General features: G+C 37.0%; 1 protein-coding gene across 2 annotated transcripts in view; it reads left to right on the top strand.

Annotated features, from left to right (window-relative positions):
* NEBL (nebulette) overlaps positions 1 to 19,504 on the top strand; it is a 256,863-nt gene that overhangs the window by 70,455 nt on the left and 166,904 nt on the right. For both annotated transcript variants that reach the window (XM_035319464.1, XM_035319465.1), the window contains exon 3: positions 4,401 to 4,485. In XM_035319464.1, coding sequence (XP_035175355.1) covers positions 4,401 to 4,485 — 85 coding nt within the window. The remainder of the gene's footprint in view (positions 1 to 4,400; positions 4,486 to 19,504) is intronic.

Below are 19,504 nucleotides of genomic sequence, written 5' to 3' on the forward strand. Positions count from 1 at the left end.
TTTTTTTTTTTTTTTTTTTTTTTTTTTTTTTTTTTTTTTGTAATTCTTGTAATATTGGTTCAATTTCATTTTGTTAATTTTAAGATTTTTCTTTCCAGTCTGTACTACTGCAACTGAAAACAAGTGCATTTTTGTCCATTTTCTTTTTTTTTTTTTTTCTCTTAACCTCCTTGTCCTCTAGAGTCGACTTGAACTAGAAGAACTAGAAACAAAAATTAGGAGGGGACAGGTATAGCCTGATGTGACAGACAGTGATGGTAATTGGTATTCTGAAAAGATTTGATAGAGCTGTCCCTCTTCTTGGCAGAAGGGAAATAATTTTCATTTGTGTAGCTTGTGGATATTCTCTGTTTGAAAGATATCACAATCTGTACGTTGTGGACAATTTAGAATAGATATTCTAGGGGAAGAGATAACCTGACAGAAATCCAGTTAAGTGTTGTAATTCTGTAACTGTGACAGCTAACATTACAGTTAGAAAATACACTCACAAAAAATCTCTTAGTCATATCTTAAATGTTGGGTAAATCAGAATGAGCAAGAATGAGGCACGAACATGTTAATTTCAGAACAGGCTTGAATTTATCTCAGGCTTTGTATCTGACCTTTTTCAGAACAGGGAAAGCTGAATCTTCATCCCATTATCTCTCAGAACATGTTTTTATTCCTTTTGTTGGTTTGAAAGTGTGGAAAAGCTGATGAAAGCCTAACAAGTAGTTGGGAAATTTTCTATGATTCATCACTGGAAAAGCTAAAAAACTTTCCTAAGTAATTTTCTGAATTCTTGAAGGTTTTGCTGTTATTGTTTCCAAATCTCAAAAGTGAAGGTGTTTTCTAATACAGTCAGAGATTGAGTTGTGATTTATTTTATTTACCAAGCTGTGCAGCAGAAGCTAGAAATACAGTACATAGCAGAAACACCATCCTGTGTACACTGATTTGTTCTGGACCTTCTTGTATAGGTCTTTATGCAGGATTAATCCTAATAGCATTAGTGTAGTAAGACATATTGCTAAGCAGACTTAGACTAGTAACAAAGACTTAAAGCAAACAAACAAAATCCTTTGGACACTGCTATTAAGCAGTTGGCATGACATCAACCTTTTTAACCAATTCCCAGCTTTTTCCTCAGGCATCACCTCAGACAAAGGGAAACTGAGCTCACCAGGGGCTGCGCTATCACTGGGAGCCTTGTGAGTTCAAGGCTGTTGCCATCCATTCACTCACCCTATTCAGACCGTTCTAATGAAATGTGGTATAGTCTTAATCTGGTAGTTACGAAGCAGGTTTGATCATTTTAACATCTGTGTTTAACAAGCCTATTTCAGTCAAAACTGTGCAGTTATAATGCATCTTAGATAGTTTTCAGATACTGTCTTAATTACTGATACTTTTAGTGATTCTAAAGACACAGTGTCAGTAAGCTTAAAAAAAGTGAATGCTGAAGATTTAAATTTAATATTAGTGTTTTTAATGGTTTGGAGGCAAGAATTTCCATAAATTAGAAGGATGCATATAAAACCATGTCTTTCTGGTTGATAAACCATGTGGGTGGTTTCATAAATCAGCTACAGCTAAAATGACAGCCCATAGCAGAATGCTTTGCTAATTTAATTTTGCTAAATTATTATTATTATTATTATTATTTTAATCACACTAATACATTGTGATAAATGGTTAATATGATCAGTTTAAAGGCCAATTTCAATTTCAGCAGTTTTTTCATTTCTGCCACAAGTACTGTTTACTTCCATGTTCAAGTGTAAATATTTTCATTGATATAATCGGTTTGCACTGTCATTTGAAGCATACTAAAACACCACTTGTTCAAGACAAATAATACCTTTACCACTTGAAATATGGAGCTACTGTTTCTGAAATAAGTAATGATCTTAGATAACATCAGTGCCCAAGTGATTTGTTCTGATTGTTGAAATACCTGTGAGTTTCTGAATACTAATTGTGGAAAAAAACATTTCACTTGCAAATGATCGGAGATAAAAGCTGGTGTAGGATAGGGACAAGGTATACTCTCATATGCTTCAGAATAAAGAGGAGGATAATCTGGGAGCCTAGCTTTACAGAAACCTCTGCTGCTGTTGCCAGCAGGGTCTGAGGGCCGTGACTGGGACACCTGCCTCAGTGCAGGATTCACAAGGGGACTTGGCAAAAAAAAGCCACCTGAGCTGGCTCCTGCTGTGTGCTGCCCATGTTAAAAGGGATGAGTACAGTTGATTGCCCTGATTGTGGTACCAGGGTCATAGTACATAACCACAATACAAAGCAGTACTATGAAACTTTATGGGAATGGTTTTAGCATTTGGCATTTGCCTAATATTTTTCTTGAATAATGTGTGTGGCAGTTGATATTTCAGGGGCAAGGATTCTGCTGTTTGCATGAGTTATCTACGGATATCTGAGGGGCTGCCTTTCCTTACACTGCACACTCTTCATTGCTACAATTTGCCTTGGATATCAGCAAACCCTGGCTGTGAGGTGGCTCGTTGCCTTCTCCATCTGTCCATTGCTGCTTTACAAATGGAGCTCATGGCCCTCCTTGTGGACGGTCTGGCATTTGTCTTTCTCTTCTATACTAAATGAGGAAGGATGAGGGAAGAGGTGAAATAAAGGGGAAGAAAACTCTTCACTTCTGCAAGTATCTGCCTCTCCCAAGGCATTCAGCACTTTCTTGTGCTGATAGCATTTGCTTCATGCAAGTGCTGATTCCAGTTTATGCCCTCAACAAAGCCTAGTCCTGTCTCCCCATGTGCTGCTGGAGCTGTGACTGAGCCATTCAGCTCTCTGGCATCATCTGGCAGTGGGGAGCCCCTGGTCTTAGAAGGGAGGAAGACAGGTAGCAGCCTCCTTCAGCACATTCATGGGCTGAATGAAACTGTTTCCAAGAAACATTGCTTCCTCTGGTCTGAGCTACAGCTTAGGTGGGCTTGGGAGGACTGTAGCTGCAGAAGAATTGGCTGGATTGTGTCATGACTGGGATTTTATTTTTCTGGTTTTCAATGATGTTGGCTATTCCAGACAAATGACTAATAGATGGGTATGTAATTCACCTTAAATTTTTAAATGTGCAGTGGCATTAGCCCTCCATCTGTCAGATAAAAATTAACTATAAAACCACACACTTAATGGAAATAAGACTTGTAGATGGAAAATAAAACTTACAGTTTTGATTGAAAATATATATCATCATTGCAAAGCACAGAAATTTTCTGATGGAGCTGTAGAGACTGAACTAGTTTCTGAAAGAACACATTAGAGAAAAACATTTCCGTGGGCAAACTCAAGGTTAATACTGCATGTCCTCAGTCTTTTGACTCTTACTTACTGCTTACTCCCTCTGCAGATATTAAGCTGGAAATGTTATTGTGTCTAAAATGCTATGCCTGTTTTGTTTTACCTCTGAAATGTTAGAGGCACAAATGGATTAGCTGACAGACATGAGAAGCTGCTATTGGTAACTGGATGTGTGAGTGCCTCACATCACTGTAAGCTGAATCTTTTGGTTTGAGACTGAAGGTTCTGGAAATAAATTAGTAAGAATCAGTTTCATTAAAATGTTCCTACCTCATGTCTTTTGGGATAGCCTGTCTACTGTTGTTATTTCCTTCTTTTGTTGGTCTTTCCTATAAGATAGCTTTCACTTTGGCTGTAAGGTTACAGGATAAATCTATGAAAATGAATAAATCATAGTTCGGTAAATGAAATCTAAATTTGATGACTAGGATTTTACTATTAAAGATGTCTAAAATGCCAAAGAAAATAGTAGGAATGTGTTATAGCAGTGTAAAATTTCAAATCAAAGAAGAGATGACTAATAGATTGCAGTCCTGAGCCATTACAACCTTTGGAATTAGATATGATTTTTCTTTTATATACAGCAGTGTATCGACACATTTACCATTAAAGTGTTTGACTTTCTGTACCTGGAATGTCAGTATAACCTCTCTTGATCCCTCAGGTTTCTGCACTAATGGATTTAAGACACCATGCTACTCCATCTTTACTCATTTTTAGAACTTTTGAATTTATATACACCATTTATATTTTAAGGCATTCTACTTCAGTCTTCATTCATCACATGACTATACCAAGAAAGTGCATTTAAACATACTTTTGTTCACTCTATTGAATACAAATTTTGTCCTGTTGGTCTCAGCAGACAGTGACCAGGATGATGGGTGGTATTTAGACTTATTACAGGAACTCATTCCTGTTGTGTTTGCAAGGCATGACTGACACAATATTTTTAGACTAAATACTTCTATCACAAATGCAGTAAACTCTGAAATAGTTCTGTACAGTCTAGGAAAGAGTTCTGGGATGCATTTGACTTTCTATCATGTGTAAATATTTACCCTTTGGCTTTGTGCTTCTTGTTTTAGACATTACCCAAAGCAGTCCTTCACTACAGTGGCTGATACACCAGAAAATCTTCGCCTGAAGCAACAGAGTGAATTGCAGAGTCAGGTAAATCAAGTAATTCTCGTGTTTCATTAGTATTAAATTACCAGCCCCACTTCCCTGTAGCTTTTGGAAGTAGTATTAGTTTCTTCATACTGATATGTAGTAGCACTCTAATAGGAAGTAATATTTGTAGGTCAAAATAACGCTATAAAACAGGGTTTTATGTCCGATCTCAGGCTAGTTATCATGCAATTGTAACTCCATTGATGTCACTGAAATCCCTCATTTTCAATAGTATTTGAAGTATCTCTTTAAGTACTTTTTAATGTTTGAAATGTAATAGCTGAACCCAGAGAGTTCATTTGCCTTAGACGAACTGCCACTTTTAGCTTACATCAAACTTCAAAGTTGTGTGATTAGCAAACAATTAATTGGTCATTAGCAAACATCTAGAGGCCTGACTGAGTGATCCATTTATGGATCTATTATGTCCTGGTGAACTCAGTTATGGAGCATTGTGTAAGCTAGATGTGATAAAAATTTTATAAATCAAAACTTACCTAAATTAATCAGATATTGAAATTAAACAGTAAAAAGTGGAGAAAAAAAAATGATGAAGACTTGTTACACAAACATCATGTTTGCTTATGATTGTAAGCCTGTGGTCCACAATATACATTTTTAATTTATATTAATTCCTTAGTATTTGATCTTTTCCCCCTAAAATACCACTTTTCTAGTGTTTCACTTTTGACATTGGAAATTGGCCTGGCTATGTGAGACAATTGGTAATATTTGATTCCATTTTATTTGGTGAAAGTTAGTTTGTTTCTACTGTGGCTTTATTCTGGATTTAGTTGCAATCTCTCATTATAAATTTATAATTATCACTGTCTATTAATGCAATAAAGCCTGGGGCATAAAACAGGCAGAAGGCATTAAGAGCTTTCTTGTTTGAGAACTTTGTAGGTTAATGGGTGAAGTCAAAGGACTGCTAAAGAGAAATGTCAGCACAGATATTTAGCACAATATAACTTAAAAAAAAAACAACTTTACCTTTTGCCATTGTGGTTGTTGATCTTAAGGTTAAGTGAATTTTGTTCTTGCTGAAATTCTACCATCAAGAAGAAGGAGGGTTTTTTGGATTTCTGTGGATTGTAGAGTGGAGTTTACTTCACTGTTTTGTAGTTCAGTGGTTCCATGTACCATAGTTTACATTGTGTTAACAGGAATGTGTAAGCTATATTTTGTAAAAGTCTGTTTAAAATAATATAAATTTTAAGTCTACTCTTTTCCTAGTGGTTTGAAGAAAAATGACTGGATTCAGGAGAATAGTAACATTTTAATACTCTTTCTGTCAGTTTTTCAGTGGATTGTCTTGTGTATCTGAGCACACGTGTGCATACATATGCACACGGATATATACAAATCTCAGGCAAAAACTTAAAGTAATTGGATGTATGCTTTGCCCTTGTCTATCTCTGTGCTTATATCCAGAAGATCATTTACAGCTTAGGTGAGTTTTCCTGATGGGGCTTTATAAAGATTCAGGAGCTATGCTCTAATTTGAGGAGAGATCTCCAGTGATGTGTGGAGAGAAAGAGAAACTGTCTGACTTCCTCCCAGCTGTTTCAGCTGTCCCTGGAGCCCTTGGTGAACAAAGCTGAGATGAAGGTTTCACACCTTATGTGAAGGCTCACAGTTTTGTACCCTGACTCCCATGTGAACCATGAGCCTTAATCTAAAAGGTCCTCAGGAAAGTGTCTCTATATAGTGTATATTAATATACTGGCAAAAGACAGATATTAATAGGACTGTTTTCTATAAGCATTTATGCTTTAACTGGAGAGCTTGTTTGGATTTTGTTAGAAAAGTATGAATAGGGGAATCCTGTTTGGATGTTTAGAGAGAAAACAATGCTCCTGTATGAAGTCTAGACAGATCAGAATCTCATTTAATAAGCATACATTTTCTTAAATCAGTATACTTTATCCATAGTTATTGTGGTAATCCTTCTGAAGGACTAGGGGCTGTTGAGAATTTTCAGGGAATTACAGAGTTCAACTCATAGGTACCAGTTTGAATTAAAACTAATGTAGTAAGAGCTGTATCGTATCCCAATACATGATGGTCTTAGTACATCTGCGTATCTCACACTTTCCAAACTCACTTGTATCTATTTTATCTTGGCTAAATGTTGTATGAGACAAGTAGAGTTGTCTGCTTCTGGAGCCCACAGTAGAAACTGCTTTTCCTACCCTTTTTGAAACATGGTGACATGGCGCTTTGTGGAAGGAAACTTGTATTGGTATTGTTCTCTGTTGATATGCAGAAGACTTAGTGTTCTAGGTCTGGATAAACAGTACCTTCATCAATGAGAAACTTGAAATTTGCTTATGTATAAACTGCTGAAACTGTTCCCATTGCACTGGCATAATATGTTCGATAAGGATCTGCTCAAAACTTGGAGATGGGGAGAAACCCTTAATTTCTGAAAGGTGCTTCTGTAGTAGGTAGTGAAAGATTAGCAAATATATTTCTAAATTACAATGGAACTACTACAATCTACTTGGAAGAAAGTCCATGACATTTCTGACCATCATTTGCATCCTTGGTGTTGTTTCATGTTGTTTGAATGCTGAAATTAAGATCCAAGGACTTTCTATAATCTAGTTTAAGTCTTGCCACAAAATTGTAACTTCTGATTAATTTTTTAAAATACTTTGAAGAGTATAAGGACAGCGGAATTGCCATCCCGAATCAGACCTATTGGCTGTTTTGTCCATTGTCCTACCTTAAGCTTTACAGAGAAAGTTGCAAGATTCCCAGCTGAAATAGATGTTTGAGATATAATTTGCCATCATTTAGGTCTCCTTCAATTACAGTGCTACGCAGTAGAAAAAAAGTGTGTACATGGTTCAAGAAAAATGTTTCCTATGAAACCAAAGTTGGCTGGATAGAATTGCATTATTACTACCTTCCAATATTCATCAGAGGTGCTTGAATCTCCTGCCAATGCAGTGACAATTTGTGACTGAACAAATTCTGTGTTAGGTAATGTAAAAATTACGTTAACTTCTGAGTAAAAAGAAATGCTTTCCTACAGTAATAGCTGCTCTCTAGTTTCTAAGTAAACATTTTTAAGGCTTGTAATTTTGAAGAGGCACAACCCTGGACTCCAAACATCTTTTAAAAATCCATAGCTTTAGAAGTATTGTTTATCCTAAATAGCTAAGCAGGAGGAATTGGTAAAGAAAACACCTTTAAATCTTGTATAACCTAAAAGATGCACGTTTTTGTAAATTTGTTGTTTTGATTTTCATTTAAGCAGCAATTGACAGCATTTTAAGTTGTGGTCCTGGGTCCTCTATCAAGAATCCATTAAGGTCAGCATCAGTTGCCAACCTGTCATGCTGACATAACATGACAACAGCAAAACAAACAAAACCAAAGCATTGTTTTCTGTAGGAGTCAATAGAAAATTGATTGCTCTTTAGAACACTTGAAAAAATATGTTGTTAAGAAGTCAAAAGGCTACATTTAAAAGCTTTTCCTTCTATACAGTATAATTTCAGTGTGTTTTTCCTCCTCTAGCTTGTTGCTTCCATGGGATTTCATTCAACTCTGTAGTTCGAAGGAGAAAAAAATGCATTTTAGGAGAGGCTGGAAGTGCTTTACCATCCTGAAAAACTACCCCATTCAGTGTGCCTTCTCTCTGAAGAAAAAATAGTTTTAAGATCTTCTAAATAAAGAGCATATATAGGGATACAGTGTCTCAACCAACATTTATGCCTCTCTGAAGAAAAATCCCTACCTTTAATTTGTAGGGGGGTAGTTAGTGTGCACTCTTATTCCACAGCATACAATGGATCCTTTCCCTGTGCACTTGCCTCTCCTGGATGAGCTCAAGTACAGAAGTTTCCAATCAGCCATTTCCTCTCCTCTATGTTTACTTAAGAATTGCCTTCATGTACCTTCTTTGGCTCACTGATCTCTCTAATTTTATAACAGTGTAAATTGCTCCCCAGTCTTTAGTTCTTGTCTGTGGCAATGCTGTGTAGATCAAAAGCAGCAATTCCAGTTCAACTTGCAGAAACAGAGATGTTCTGCAGTGGTTCTTGGCAGGGAGGGTATTGAAGTGTCGGATCAAAGGGAGGGCTAAGGTTTAAAGTAGATTCTCATACGCTGGCGCTTTCTGAGAAAACCTACTTTCTAAGTCTTGAGAAATGTGACAGAAAATCACAGGTATCATCCTATTGCCTTCCTGTCTTAATCTCTGCTGACACAGCCTGAGACTGCAGTCCTTGGAAGCTCCCAGCATATTTATTTCCATCTGAGAGAAAATACTCACACTTCTTTCATATGAATCTTGGGATTGATCAAGTTCCTGAGCAACCTGTAGTTTACTGTTTTGAGCAGTGGGAGTAACTGGATGGTCCCAGCAGTCCCAACTAATCTCAGCTATTCTCTGAGATTCTTCTCTGTCCTGTTCTTCCTTGTTTCTTGGTTTCTGTCTTCTCCTTTCTTGCCCTCCTTTCTTTGCTTCTCCATTCCAAGAATATGTGCTAGCAAACTTCCAAGTAGATCTTTTTATTAACTCTTTTCCATGATACTTTAAATGCTTTTTCAATTTATGTGCTTTTATTAAGTCTTTGGAATGAACTGCTACAGGGAATGCTATAGGGGGAACAAAATGCTGTATAGATTACTAAAGCAGACATTTAATGGATTTCCTGGGGTACTCTGAGTTAGCTAATTGGAGAAGTTGTGGAGAAAACAGCTCTTGGAGCTAGACAGAAATGGGATTTTTCCAGAAAGCCATCAAGTACAGATTATTTATCTGCTTCTCTCTTCACTTGTCCAAGGGTCTGAACCCAATCTGCCCTATGTATATGAAGAGAGGGATGAGAAAATAAAAGGAGTACAGTCTTCTCAGTTCTCTTCTGTCACTGTTGGGTGTGATTGGCAAGTCCTGGACTAGTTGATGGGGTTTGTGCACTACAACAATCCCACAGTGCCTGCAGGAGGTTCTGCGATACTCCCTTGTGAGCCCCTGCACAGCAGCATTTTGTAAATCGTGCTCACCCACCAAATGTGATTTTGTCAACTTGCGGTTTGTTCATCTTCTCCTCTGAAGACTGTTTAAGTGACTTGTGTTATCTGCACGAGTCAAAGATATAAAGATTATTCTTGATGTGAATAATACAAAGTTTGACAAGAGTGTATCAGGCAGAATGGATTTTTGTCTTCTGTAAAAATGGTTGTCACCTTTTCTGATTGTTATTTTGCTGAATGTGTGAGGGATTTTGGCTACTTCCTGTCTGTACTGGACTGGCTTCTATTACAGAAGGGACAGGCAAGTGCTACTGCATATCTACCCTGTTTATTCTTTTTTATTTTATTTTATTTTATTTTATTTTATTTTATTTTATTTTATTTTATTTTATTTTATTTTTTATTTTATTTTATTTTATTTTGTTTTATTTTTTCCTCTTGCAGTTACTAGACAAGCTATAAGATTCAGGATGTGACAGTAGTGCTTCCTCTTCTCTCCTGTCCATTGCTCCTCACTGTCACAGGGGCTGGACCAGCAAGTGAAGAAAAAAAGTTGTAACTCTGTGGTCAGGAGACACCAGAAGCAAAGATACCAAGTGGTGTGAAGTACTATAATAGCTGATAAACAGACTGGGAGGCAGAGAGGGATTTTCTGTGCAGAATGCATTAACTTGTTTTTGTGTTACCGACACAGGGGTCTTATATTGAAATTCTGTTGATTTCACAAGTGGAATTACAAATCTTCTGTTGAGATATAAAATACAATCATGGACTTCTTTTTGAAGTAGAAAAGAAATAGAAAGGCTTGCTTAAACTTTGTATGATCACAGAATCATGGAATGGTTTGGGTTGGAAGGGACCTTAAAGATCATCTAATTCCAACCCCCCTGCCATGGGCAGGGACACCTCCCACCAGACCAGGTTGCTCAAAGCCCCATCCAGCCTGGCCTTGATCACCTGTAGGGATGGGGCATCCACAGCTTCTGTGGGAATCCTGTGCCAGTGCCTCACCACTCTTATAGTGAATAATTTCTTCCTCTTATCTAACCTAAACTTACCCTCTTTTAGTTCAAAGACATTCCTCCTGTCCTATCCCTACACCCTCTGACCAAGGGTCCCTCCTCAGCTGTCCTGTAGGCCCCCTTTAGGTACTGGAAGGCTGCTATAAGTTCTCACTGGAGCCTTCTCTTCTCCAGGCTGAACAATCCCAAGTCCTTTATCTAGTGTTCATAGGAGAGGTGCTCTAGCCCACTGATCATCTTTGTGACTTCCTCTGGACTCATTTTGGCAGGTCCATGTCCTTCTTGTGCTGGGGGTCCCAGAGCTGAACACAGTATTCCAGGTGGTGTCTCATGAGATTAAGACTTAAATCTGTTGATTCCTGGTCTTGGTACAATATATATATATATATATATTTTCCTGGTATCATCCAATTACAATTTCCTAGTCAATATAAAAGAAGTTGCTTATATAAAGGGGTAAAGATAGTAGCATTTTTTTTTCTTGTTTTTACTTGTGTTTAAAAAAACATGTATATATTTCTTACAATGTTGAGGGCTGACTATTCTTTCATCTATTTTCTTTTTGGGTGAGATAATGTAGGATAAGCTACGTGAATAAAAGCAGTAAATTCTCTTTCTTTTTTCTGAACCTATCTTCTTTTATATATCTGTGTTATATCTAATGGCACAACTACAGGCTTCAGTGCATGTGCAAAACAACTGCTTTCGACCATTTGTTTTGTAGCATTTCTTTATTTCTCTGAAAAAAATCTGCAAAGATAATCATGGAAAAAACACATTGGGAAGCAAAAATGAATATGAATACTTGCAAAACATTCAGACGAAACTTTAGACAGACGCACATGTGAGCATATATGGAAAATGTCCACCTACCTAAGTTTTTTGCTATTGATTTGATAATATGAAAGACAGCATTTATTTTATTACTGCTTGACCTGTTGCTAATATCCATAATGATTTGAAAACCTGAATTTAGTAGGAGGAAATCAGAACTCAAACTCTATTTAAGGAAGAACAATAGAATCTGTAGAAACTCAGAAGCAAGGAATGCAAACAGTTCCTGCTGCCCACAAAATTAGGAAGTCTGTAAAATACTCGGTAATAGGAGAAAAATCACTTTTCCCTGTGCCAAGACTCAGAAGTAAGATGCAAAAAATATGAATATGATGAGATATATTTTTCTAGCATATGTGTATGCAAAAGAAAAAAGTTATACATCGCCTCTTTCACATCTTTTTCCAATGTACTGTACATAATGTATAACTGTAAAAAGTGAAGGGATAATATGTTTAAGTGAAATACAGATAATTTTTGTACTAGGATGAGGGCAAGAGTGGTCATGATTGTTAAATAGAGTACTTATTGAGCAAAAGCATTTTTATATACTTTCTCATGACATTGAATCAATGTAGAGCAAGTAGGACATCTTTAATAGAAAATCGTAGGATCGATAAAATCAAAAGTGAATCAGCTGACCTCTAGTTATACAATAGAAGTATTAGAAAGGGGACAAAAGGGAGTCACAGAATTCATAGCTCTTATTTGTAAGTTTAGTTGTAGAATTTTTAACCGAATCAGCACTAGTAGTGAAATTTTTGTGACTTTAGGGGGACAATGAATAAAAATATTAATTTAACTATTAAAATGTTATCAGAATTGCTATGATTAAAAAAAATCACTTAATCTCTTACATTCTAATCTTTAAAAAAAACTTTTTTTTTTTTTTTTTTTTTTTTTCTGGATGGGGAGGGAATGGGTAAATGCACTGAGCTTTGACCATACTGACGTGTGTTCTTTTTCTCATGTGTTGACAAGTTTCCCTACTGATTCTCTTGAACTTCTTTTTTGCTTTTCATTTTTGGAACTAGATCTTTTGCTAATGGTTTCTCTGTTCAATTCTGTTGCAGGAAATGGAATGCTGTGATTCTTGTTATTTATGTTTTTGTTGCATTGCTGCATGAAATTTAAACTGAAATGAAGGAAACATGCTTACAGTTACAGAGAATTTAAGATTAAGAACAGAACAATCTTCCTAAGTGAGGCAACCATGGACTGGAAATCAGATGCTGAAGACATATCTGTACTGACACCTAAAAGAGGGACAGGAAGAAATTCCTTGTCCCAAAGACAGCAGTGTGTACTGTTTTTTGTCCATATTGTGTGTGGCTTCTTTCCCTTAGAGTGGTCTGGTTGTGTTCAAAACACATAGCATTTGGTACTGGGCCCATGGAATGTTCCTCTCTATATAATGGGTATATATCTTTTTCCAGTTAACGTTTAGTGCCAGGGCTATATACTAGCTCAGCAGTGGTACTTGAAGCATGAACCATAGAATGGTTTGAGTTGGAAGGGACCTTAAAGACCATCCAGTACCAACCCCCCTCCCATTGGCAGGGACATCTCCTACTACACCAGGTTGCCCAAAGCCCCATTCAGCCTGGCCTTGAACACTTCCAGGGATAGGGCATCCACAGCTTCTCTGGGCAACCTGTTAGTGCATCACCACCCTCAGAATGAATAACTTCCTCCTAACCTCTAATCTAAATGTCCCCTCTTTTAGTTTAAAAACATTCACCCTTGTCCTGTCACTATCTGATTGAGCAAAAAGTCACTCTTCATCTCTTTCATAAGCCCCTTTAAGTATTGAAAAGCTGCAATGAAATGAAGCTGAGCATCTGTGAAACATCATGGCACATGAGATTCTTGGGGGATCATCATACTCTTTGCTGTGTGGAAAGGCTCTGCAGGTTGAAGAGAACAAGACTGGTGCAGACCTGTCCATGCTGCCTCTCAGAAGTGGCCCCTTGACTGAAGAGTATGCTGGTCTCACCTTGGGAATGGCAGCACAGCAGACCTAGGGAACAAACTGAGCCCTGTGGGAAACCAAGGTACTGGTAATGAGTTTGCTCCCTTGCCCTCTCTTATTTAGCAGTCACTGTAGTGAGAAAGTCTGTTGAAGGCAGAAAATGAGGCCATATCACCCTTTCTTTCCTTTCTGGGCTTCAGATCTGTGTCTTTCAGGTGCTGCCATGTTTAATCAGAAGGGGTCCATGTAGTCTCACTTGCTTTTGCTGACACTGCCATTTTTTCCTGAAACACTTCATTCTTATTTTGACTAGCAAGAGGAAACTTGACTAGATGGGTGACTGGTGTGATGTGGTGGGAATTGGTAATGTCAGCATTAAAAAGGACTGTCTGCCTTTAGTTATTCACCCCTGGATGGAGAAAGGAATTTTCAGGAAGATTTTTTTAGTCAGTGCACTAAATTAGGAGAATTTGTTTTATTTTCTCAGTGTTGCTACTGTCACCCTCCAGGATGTTCTTGGTCTTTGCCCTAGGCTTGCATTTGTGTAATGGAGGGGATAATTTATGTCTTTTTTTTTTTTATATATATATATTTTTATTTTTTTCCACAGCACACTGTAGTGGCTGACATATTTAATAATTTGTAAGTGGCATATGAATATTTTGGTTAATATCCTTTCATCCAAAGTAATAGCTCAACATTTTCTTTTCCAGTGTGAGATGATAACAATGAATTCTTTGCACATCAAAACACTGAATTAACCCATTTGGCATTTTCACATTGTGACAATTAATGGCTTCCATTTAGCTCCTCATTTTAGACTCTCATCTTTTCAGAAGTACTGACCTGTTTCTTACCAAAGAAAGAAGCTAGTCATCCATCTTGTTATAATGAAACCAATTTTTTTGTTCATCCCTAGTAATTTCTTCTCAAACTTCAGAGAATCTGGACTGAAAATTTCTAGAGGCAAGGTTAATTTTGTCCTTCATTTTTTATTGTCCTTATTTTCATGTCCTTACATTAATGTGTTGAAAGAATATGATTAATGACTATATTTCTCTTAATTGTATTGGTTCTTTGAAAATGTTTTGAAGTTGGTCCTTAATCCCTTGTGAAGTTTTCCTCCCCAAGGAAGAGTCTCTTTTACTCTTCAGACATTTTTTTTTTTTTTTTTCTGATGATGCTACAAGCTCAACCTGCCAGTTTTGCTAGTTTGAGGCATTCTTAAATGTGCTCATTGCTGTGTTGATTTGCAGATGCTCATGGGTCTTTCATGTGAGAAATCAAACTGATAGAGTTCACGTATATGTGTTTATCAGTAGATTGAGAGGTCAAATTCTACTTTACTATACCTCTGGAAATGGCCTCAAACCTGTGTTTGTCCCGTAGCTGAATATATATATATATATTTCTGGCATGCAACAAACATTGTATATTTTCTATTGTGGTGGGATATGTAGAATTATAGAACAGAAGTTCTGTGAGAATGATTATATCTTTTCATTTGATGCAGTTATTTCTTTTTTCCCCATAGAGTGCATGCACTCTTTAGATCTATATTAGAAAAAAAGGAAAATATTGATTTACCCACAGACTTCTCCCATGTGATTAACTGTGATGTATGTCTGTTTCTGAAGAGCCTTAATAAGTATGCATTTTGTTTAGCAGCTACTTGTCTCTGCTAAAGAATTTTAGATTGTTAAAGATTTCTAAATAATACTTGAGGGTTGCTGTTTTTTTGCCCAACACCCCTCCCCCCTACCTCCCCCCCAAGTATAAGAAAGAAAAGTCTATGCAGGTGTGTATAGATACTTTGTGCAAAACAGCTGTTCCCATTGTGTGCATTGGCACTCTTTAAATCCATTATTAAATCTGTTTTTAGTCAACATTTGTTCTGGAGATGCCCTTAACAAAGCCACCAGCAAAGCTGCTTAATAGAAGAAATCCAAGCCCAGTGAGTGTGTCACACTCTTTGAATTGGAAGAGTTAAAAAATAAAAGCTTTAAGCAAATGAAAAGGCAAAAAGAAACCCTTTGCTGTAGTGGGGAAATTCATAAAATGAACAAACAAGATTTCTCTTTTCTTCCACATTCCCCATCAAAATGTAGCAGGTTGGCTTCTGGGTTTTGTGTAGCTGCAGAAAGGCTTTGTTTGCTCCATTAAGAGATGCTTTTTGCACTTTGAAGCTTTGTGGATCTTTGTCTGTCTGCTTGTCTCTCTTTGACCTTGTTTTCCAGTTCTTGATTATTTCTGACTGTGTAGTTCGAGCTGCCTGATAACAGTGCAGGGAACACTCAGCACAGCGCTGTGTGGCTGTGAGAAGGAGAAGGGAGAAACCAGCATCGACTTGCATGGCTGTACAAGGCCAAAACAACGCATAGATCAGAAATTGCATGGTATTAGGCCTTAAAGAGTATTTGGAAGAAGAAAGGTAAAAGGGTTCCTGGGCAGTCCTACCCCTTGACCCCAATAAAAGGCCATGAGTGTTCGTCAGCATTTTAGTTGGTCATTTTCCTGATGCTTAGGTTACTTATTGATGGGGCTGTTTTAGATCCAAGAAATATATTGTCCTTCTGATTTATTCTCAGATGGTGCAGGGACTGTTCAGAGTTCAATGATTTCTTGTAACTGCTGCCTTGCAGGATGGATTGAGGTCTGTTCGGGGTGATAGTTTGTCAGGTAGTGCTATGCTTGCAGAAGATTATGTTGATTGGCTTTCAAGTGAAAGGGTCATGAAAGAAAAGAGAAAGGAAAAAGACTAGGATTAGTCTAATGTTTAACCTTATCCAAATCAAAGTGACTGGAAGAAAATGCTAAATGCTCTCATTGCACAAAATGTTAGACCTTTGAAGATATTTCAGGGAAACCCCCTTTTTTTGGCCAAAAAAAAAAATTAATTATCAAATCTGCCTGGAGCACAGTTTTATTTTTTCCGGTAGCTTAGTAAACTGTAAATTCTGAAGGGCAAAACACATAAGCTATTTTAATTAAGAAAAAAAAAATACTGTAGCCTGCTTCCTCTTCTGTTTCTTTGGCACTGAATGCCTAAAATCAGAAACCCTAATTAAAAATACTAATTTGATATCAAAGACTAAAATGTACATATTTTGTATTTATATAAACTTACAGTTCAGTTCAATTTTATATTTAATCCTTCATGTACAAATATATTTGTATTTAGTATACACATGGTAAATCTCTTGTGAATTCAAAATAGTCAAATTCCACTTGAATGAAAGTAATTTTACTGGGTGAAATTAAGCATCCCTATCTTGTTTGTTTATTTATTTATTTATTTATTTATTTATTTATTTTAAGGAAGTTTAGGTAAATTTTTCTAAAGGTTTAAAAGAAAAGATTAAACTGTGGATGAAGCTAGCATTTATGTATCAAGAACTGTGCTCATTTTTGCAATGTATGATGTCTTTTTAATAGTGTAATATAATTCTCAGTAAATGATTTGTTTACATAAACTTAAATGTGATAGCAAGGTCAGGAGAATGATAGAAGTTGCTCTGTCCTGCCAAGAAGGGAGTAATAGAGATAAGTTTATTGAGCATGGGATGCTCCACTGCCTGTGTGATAAGGCAGGAATGTGAACAGCCATCGCAGAGGCAGGTCAAGCACATGGCACAGCACAGTTTGAGATAAACGTGAAGTGGCATACATGGCTTGTGTCGATTAAAGTAAATTGTTTTGATTCCTGTTTAAAAAGGGTATCAAAAAAATCAAGTAATGGTGAATTTGACTTGTGTTGTGGCTTTCTGCTATACTTTGGTGTTGTATGCACTTACACTGTTGGGATGAATACATTAATACTGCGCCTTGTGAACACTGCAGCCTTTGCTACCAGCCTGAGCCTTTGGTCACTCCTGATGGAATAAAATAAGCAGCAGAGTCTTCTGATCCTGCTGCTGCCATCTCCAAGATGACAGCATCTACTGCAACAGAAACTGCTCATCTTTTCCCATCCTCTGCATTCTAGGCTGCCAGGCTCTTAAATACGGTTATGTACTACCATAACACAAAAGTTTGGGATCCTCTCAATAATACGTGCCCAGGAATTGGACTATTTTGAAATGAGTGATACCAATCCAAAATGAAGCTGTCACCCTGGGAGGCTGTCAGCAGGGTGTGGCATCAGGGACAGCAGTTGCTGACTGGAGAAGTGGAGGGGATGTGGAAAGCAGGCAAAAAGGGAGGACTGGTGGTCAAATACTGTGCTTAAGGCAAAGCCTCAGTTCAGATGGAGTCAGACTTTAGAGGAGCTTTCAGCACATGAGAGTTGTGCTGTGTAGAACATCTGGCTGTGTCATCTGTCTGGAGTTCAGCTCTGAATGAGTTATAGTTACAAATATGCATTTATTGATGATGGGTTAAGTTAGTAGATTAAAATTTTAAAATTCCCTCTGTTTTTGTAAACGCTGTCTTTTTCTGGCATGTTAATATGACCTGGATGGATCAGGATGTCTGAAATACGTCAGTGCCCCTAAAAATGTCTGTCCATTAACTATGAATAAGTGTCAAAAGAATCTCTTGGATGAAGCCTTCTGAAGTAGGGTGGAATCCAGGAATCTCTTATTACATAGAAGGCAGTATATGAGCACTAAAAGACACAATAATCAATCAAAATTTGGCTTTGCCAAGGGACTGTAGTCAAGTGCAAGAAAAAAGAATAGAAGAGACAGAGGGCACTTCAGAAGTCTAGTGAAAAGCCCATCTGTTCTCCTGCACCAGCAAGTAGTAGAGAGTTACACTTGTCATCTTACTTTATAGCACCCTGTAGAACGTTCTTGTTCCCCAAAGCACGGTGAGGGGGTCAACCAAAACGTTTTCATTTTATGTTCTACCTCTGCTCCTTCCTCCTGCTTAAAAAACATGGGAAGACACTTTCTGGTGACCACAGGTATTGAAGGTATTTATTTTAAATAGAAGCACAAGATGTGCAGAAATATGCAATCTGTTCTTTCCCTCTTTTGGAGGGAAGGTTCCCACCTGCTTCTAGTGAGCTGAGGAATGGATGTTTATAAATGTTCTTAATAGGCTTCTCTATTTAATTTTTCTTTGGACTGTTTAATGGCATGTAATTTGACATAGACATCAGTTCTTGGAGCATTTAAGTGTTTCTGATTTGTTACTTCTGTCTATTTTTAAGAAAACTGTGTTTTGCTAGTTAAGAAGTCCCCAACATACATAAACTCTTCATTAATTTAGTTACTGAGCTCTCTGGAGCCATTTGAGCTTTATGTCTCCTTGATGAACAAAGATCCTCTAGATCAGAAGTACAACGATTAGAGGACTATGACTTTTGTTTTGGCAATAGTGAACAATTCTAAAGATTAACATTTGTATTTTATTACTCTTCTGAGAAACCAAGTGATTTAGTTTTCTGATTATGACTCTCATCAAATTCTTGTCTGCTCTTGTAAGCTTTAAACAATTTAAGATCTACTGCATTTAAGATCTCCTGCAGCAATGTTACAGAGACCAACACTGAAAAAGAGATTTGTCCAATGAGTTATTACCTATAAATCTCAAATTTGATGCAGTTAAAATGATTTTTTTTTTTTTTTTTTCCTAGAATGAAGAGTTTCAGTAACAGGCAGATTTGTTTCTAACAAATGCTGATGGAAGTCCATATTTATTTACAAACTTTGTGTGCATCACTGATTATGGGAATTACAACCTGGAGTTTTACTGAAAGCAAAGGAAAGCACTACTTTGCTGAAACTAGCTGATGGTGTTAAGTCCCAGCAGGAACTTCCTCTGCTTGGTGCATTCACATTTCTAGATGCTTGGGAACTGGCAGCAGTATAGATGCTGTTATAGCATGGGTCTTCATCTAAGTGGATTTATTCAGCTGAGTAGTTTGTATTTCAAAGCCAATTAAATAGCACCACTTAAGTATCTTGGATATCTCTCCATGATACTGTATTAAACAATGCAGAAATTCAGTCTGCAAATAAATTGTCTGCAGAAACCTTCACTTGAAATCATAGCTAAGTGACCAAAATCAAAATATAAGATAGGAATTTTCTCATATTAATGGATAGTTGTTTTACATGAGAATTTGTTTCCACTTGTATGCTGTTATAATTACACGTCTCTCAGAAATACAGAACCAAAGAAGTGAAGTAAATAGTTTGTTGTACCAGTTGGCTATTAAATGGTAAATACTAGTTCTGTAAGGAAAAAAAAA

This window comes from Oxyura jamaicensis, chromosome 2, assembly GCF_011077185.1.
Source record: "Oxyura jamaicensis isolate SHBP4307 breed ruddy duck chromosome 2, BPBGC_Ojam_1.0, whole genome shotgun sequence".
Lineage (NCBI taxonomy): Eukaryota > Metazoa > Chordata > Aves > Anseriformes > Anatidae > Oxyura > Oxyura jamaicensis.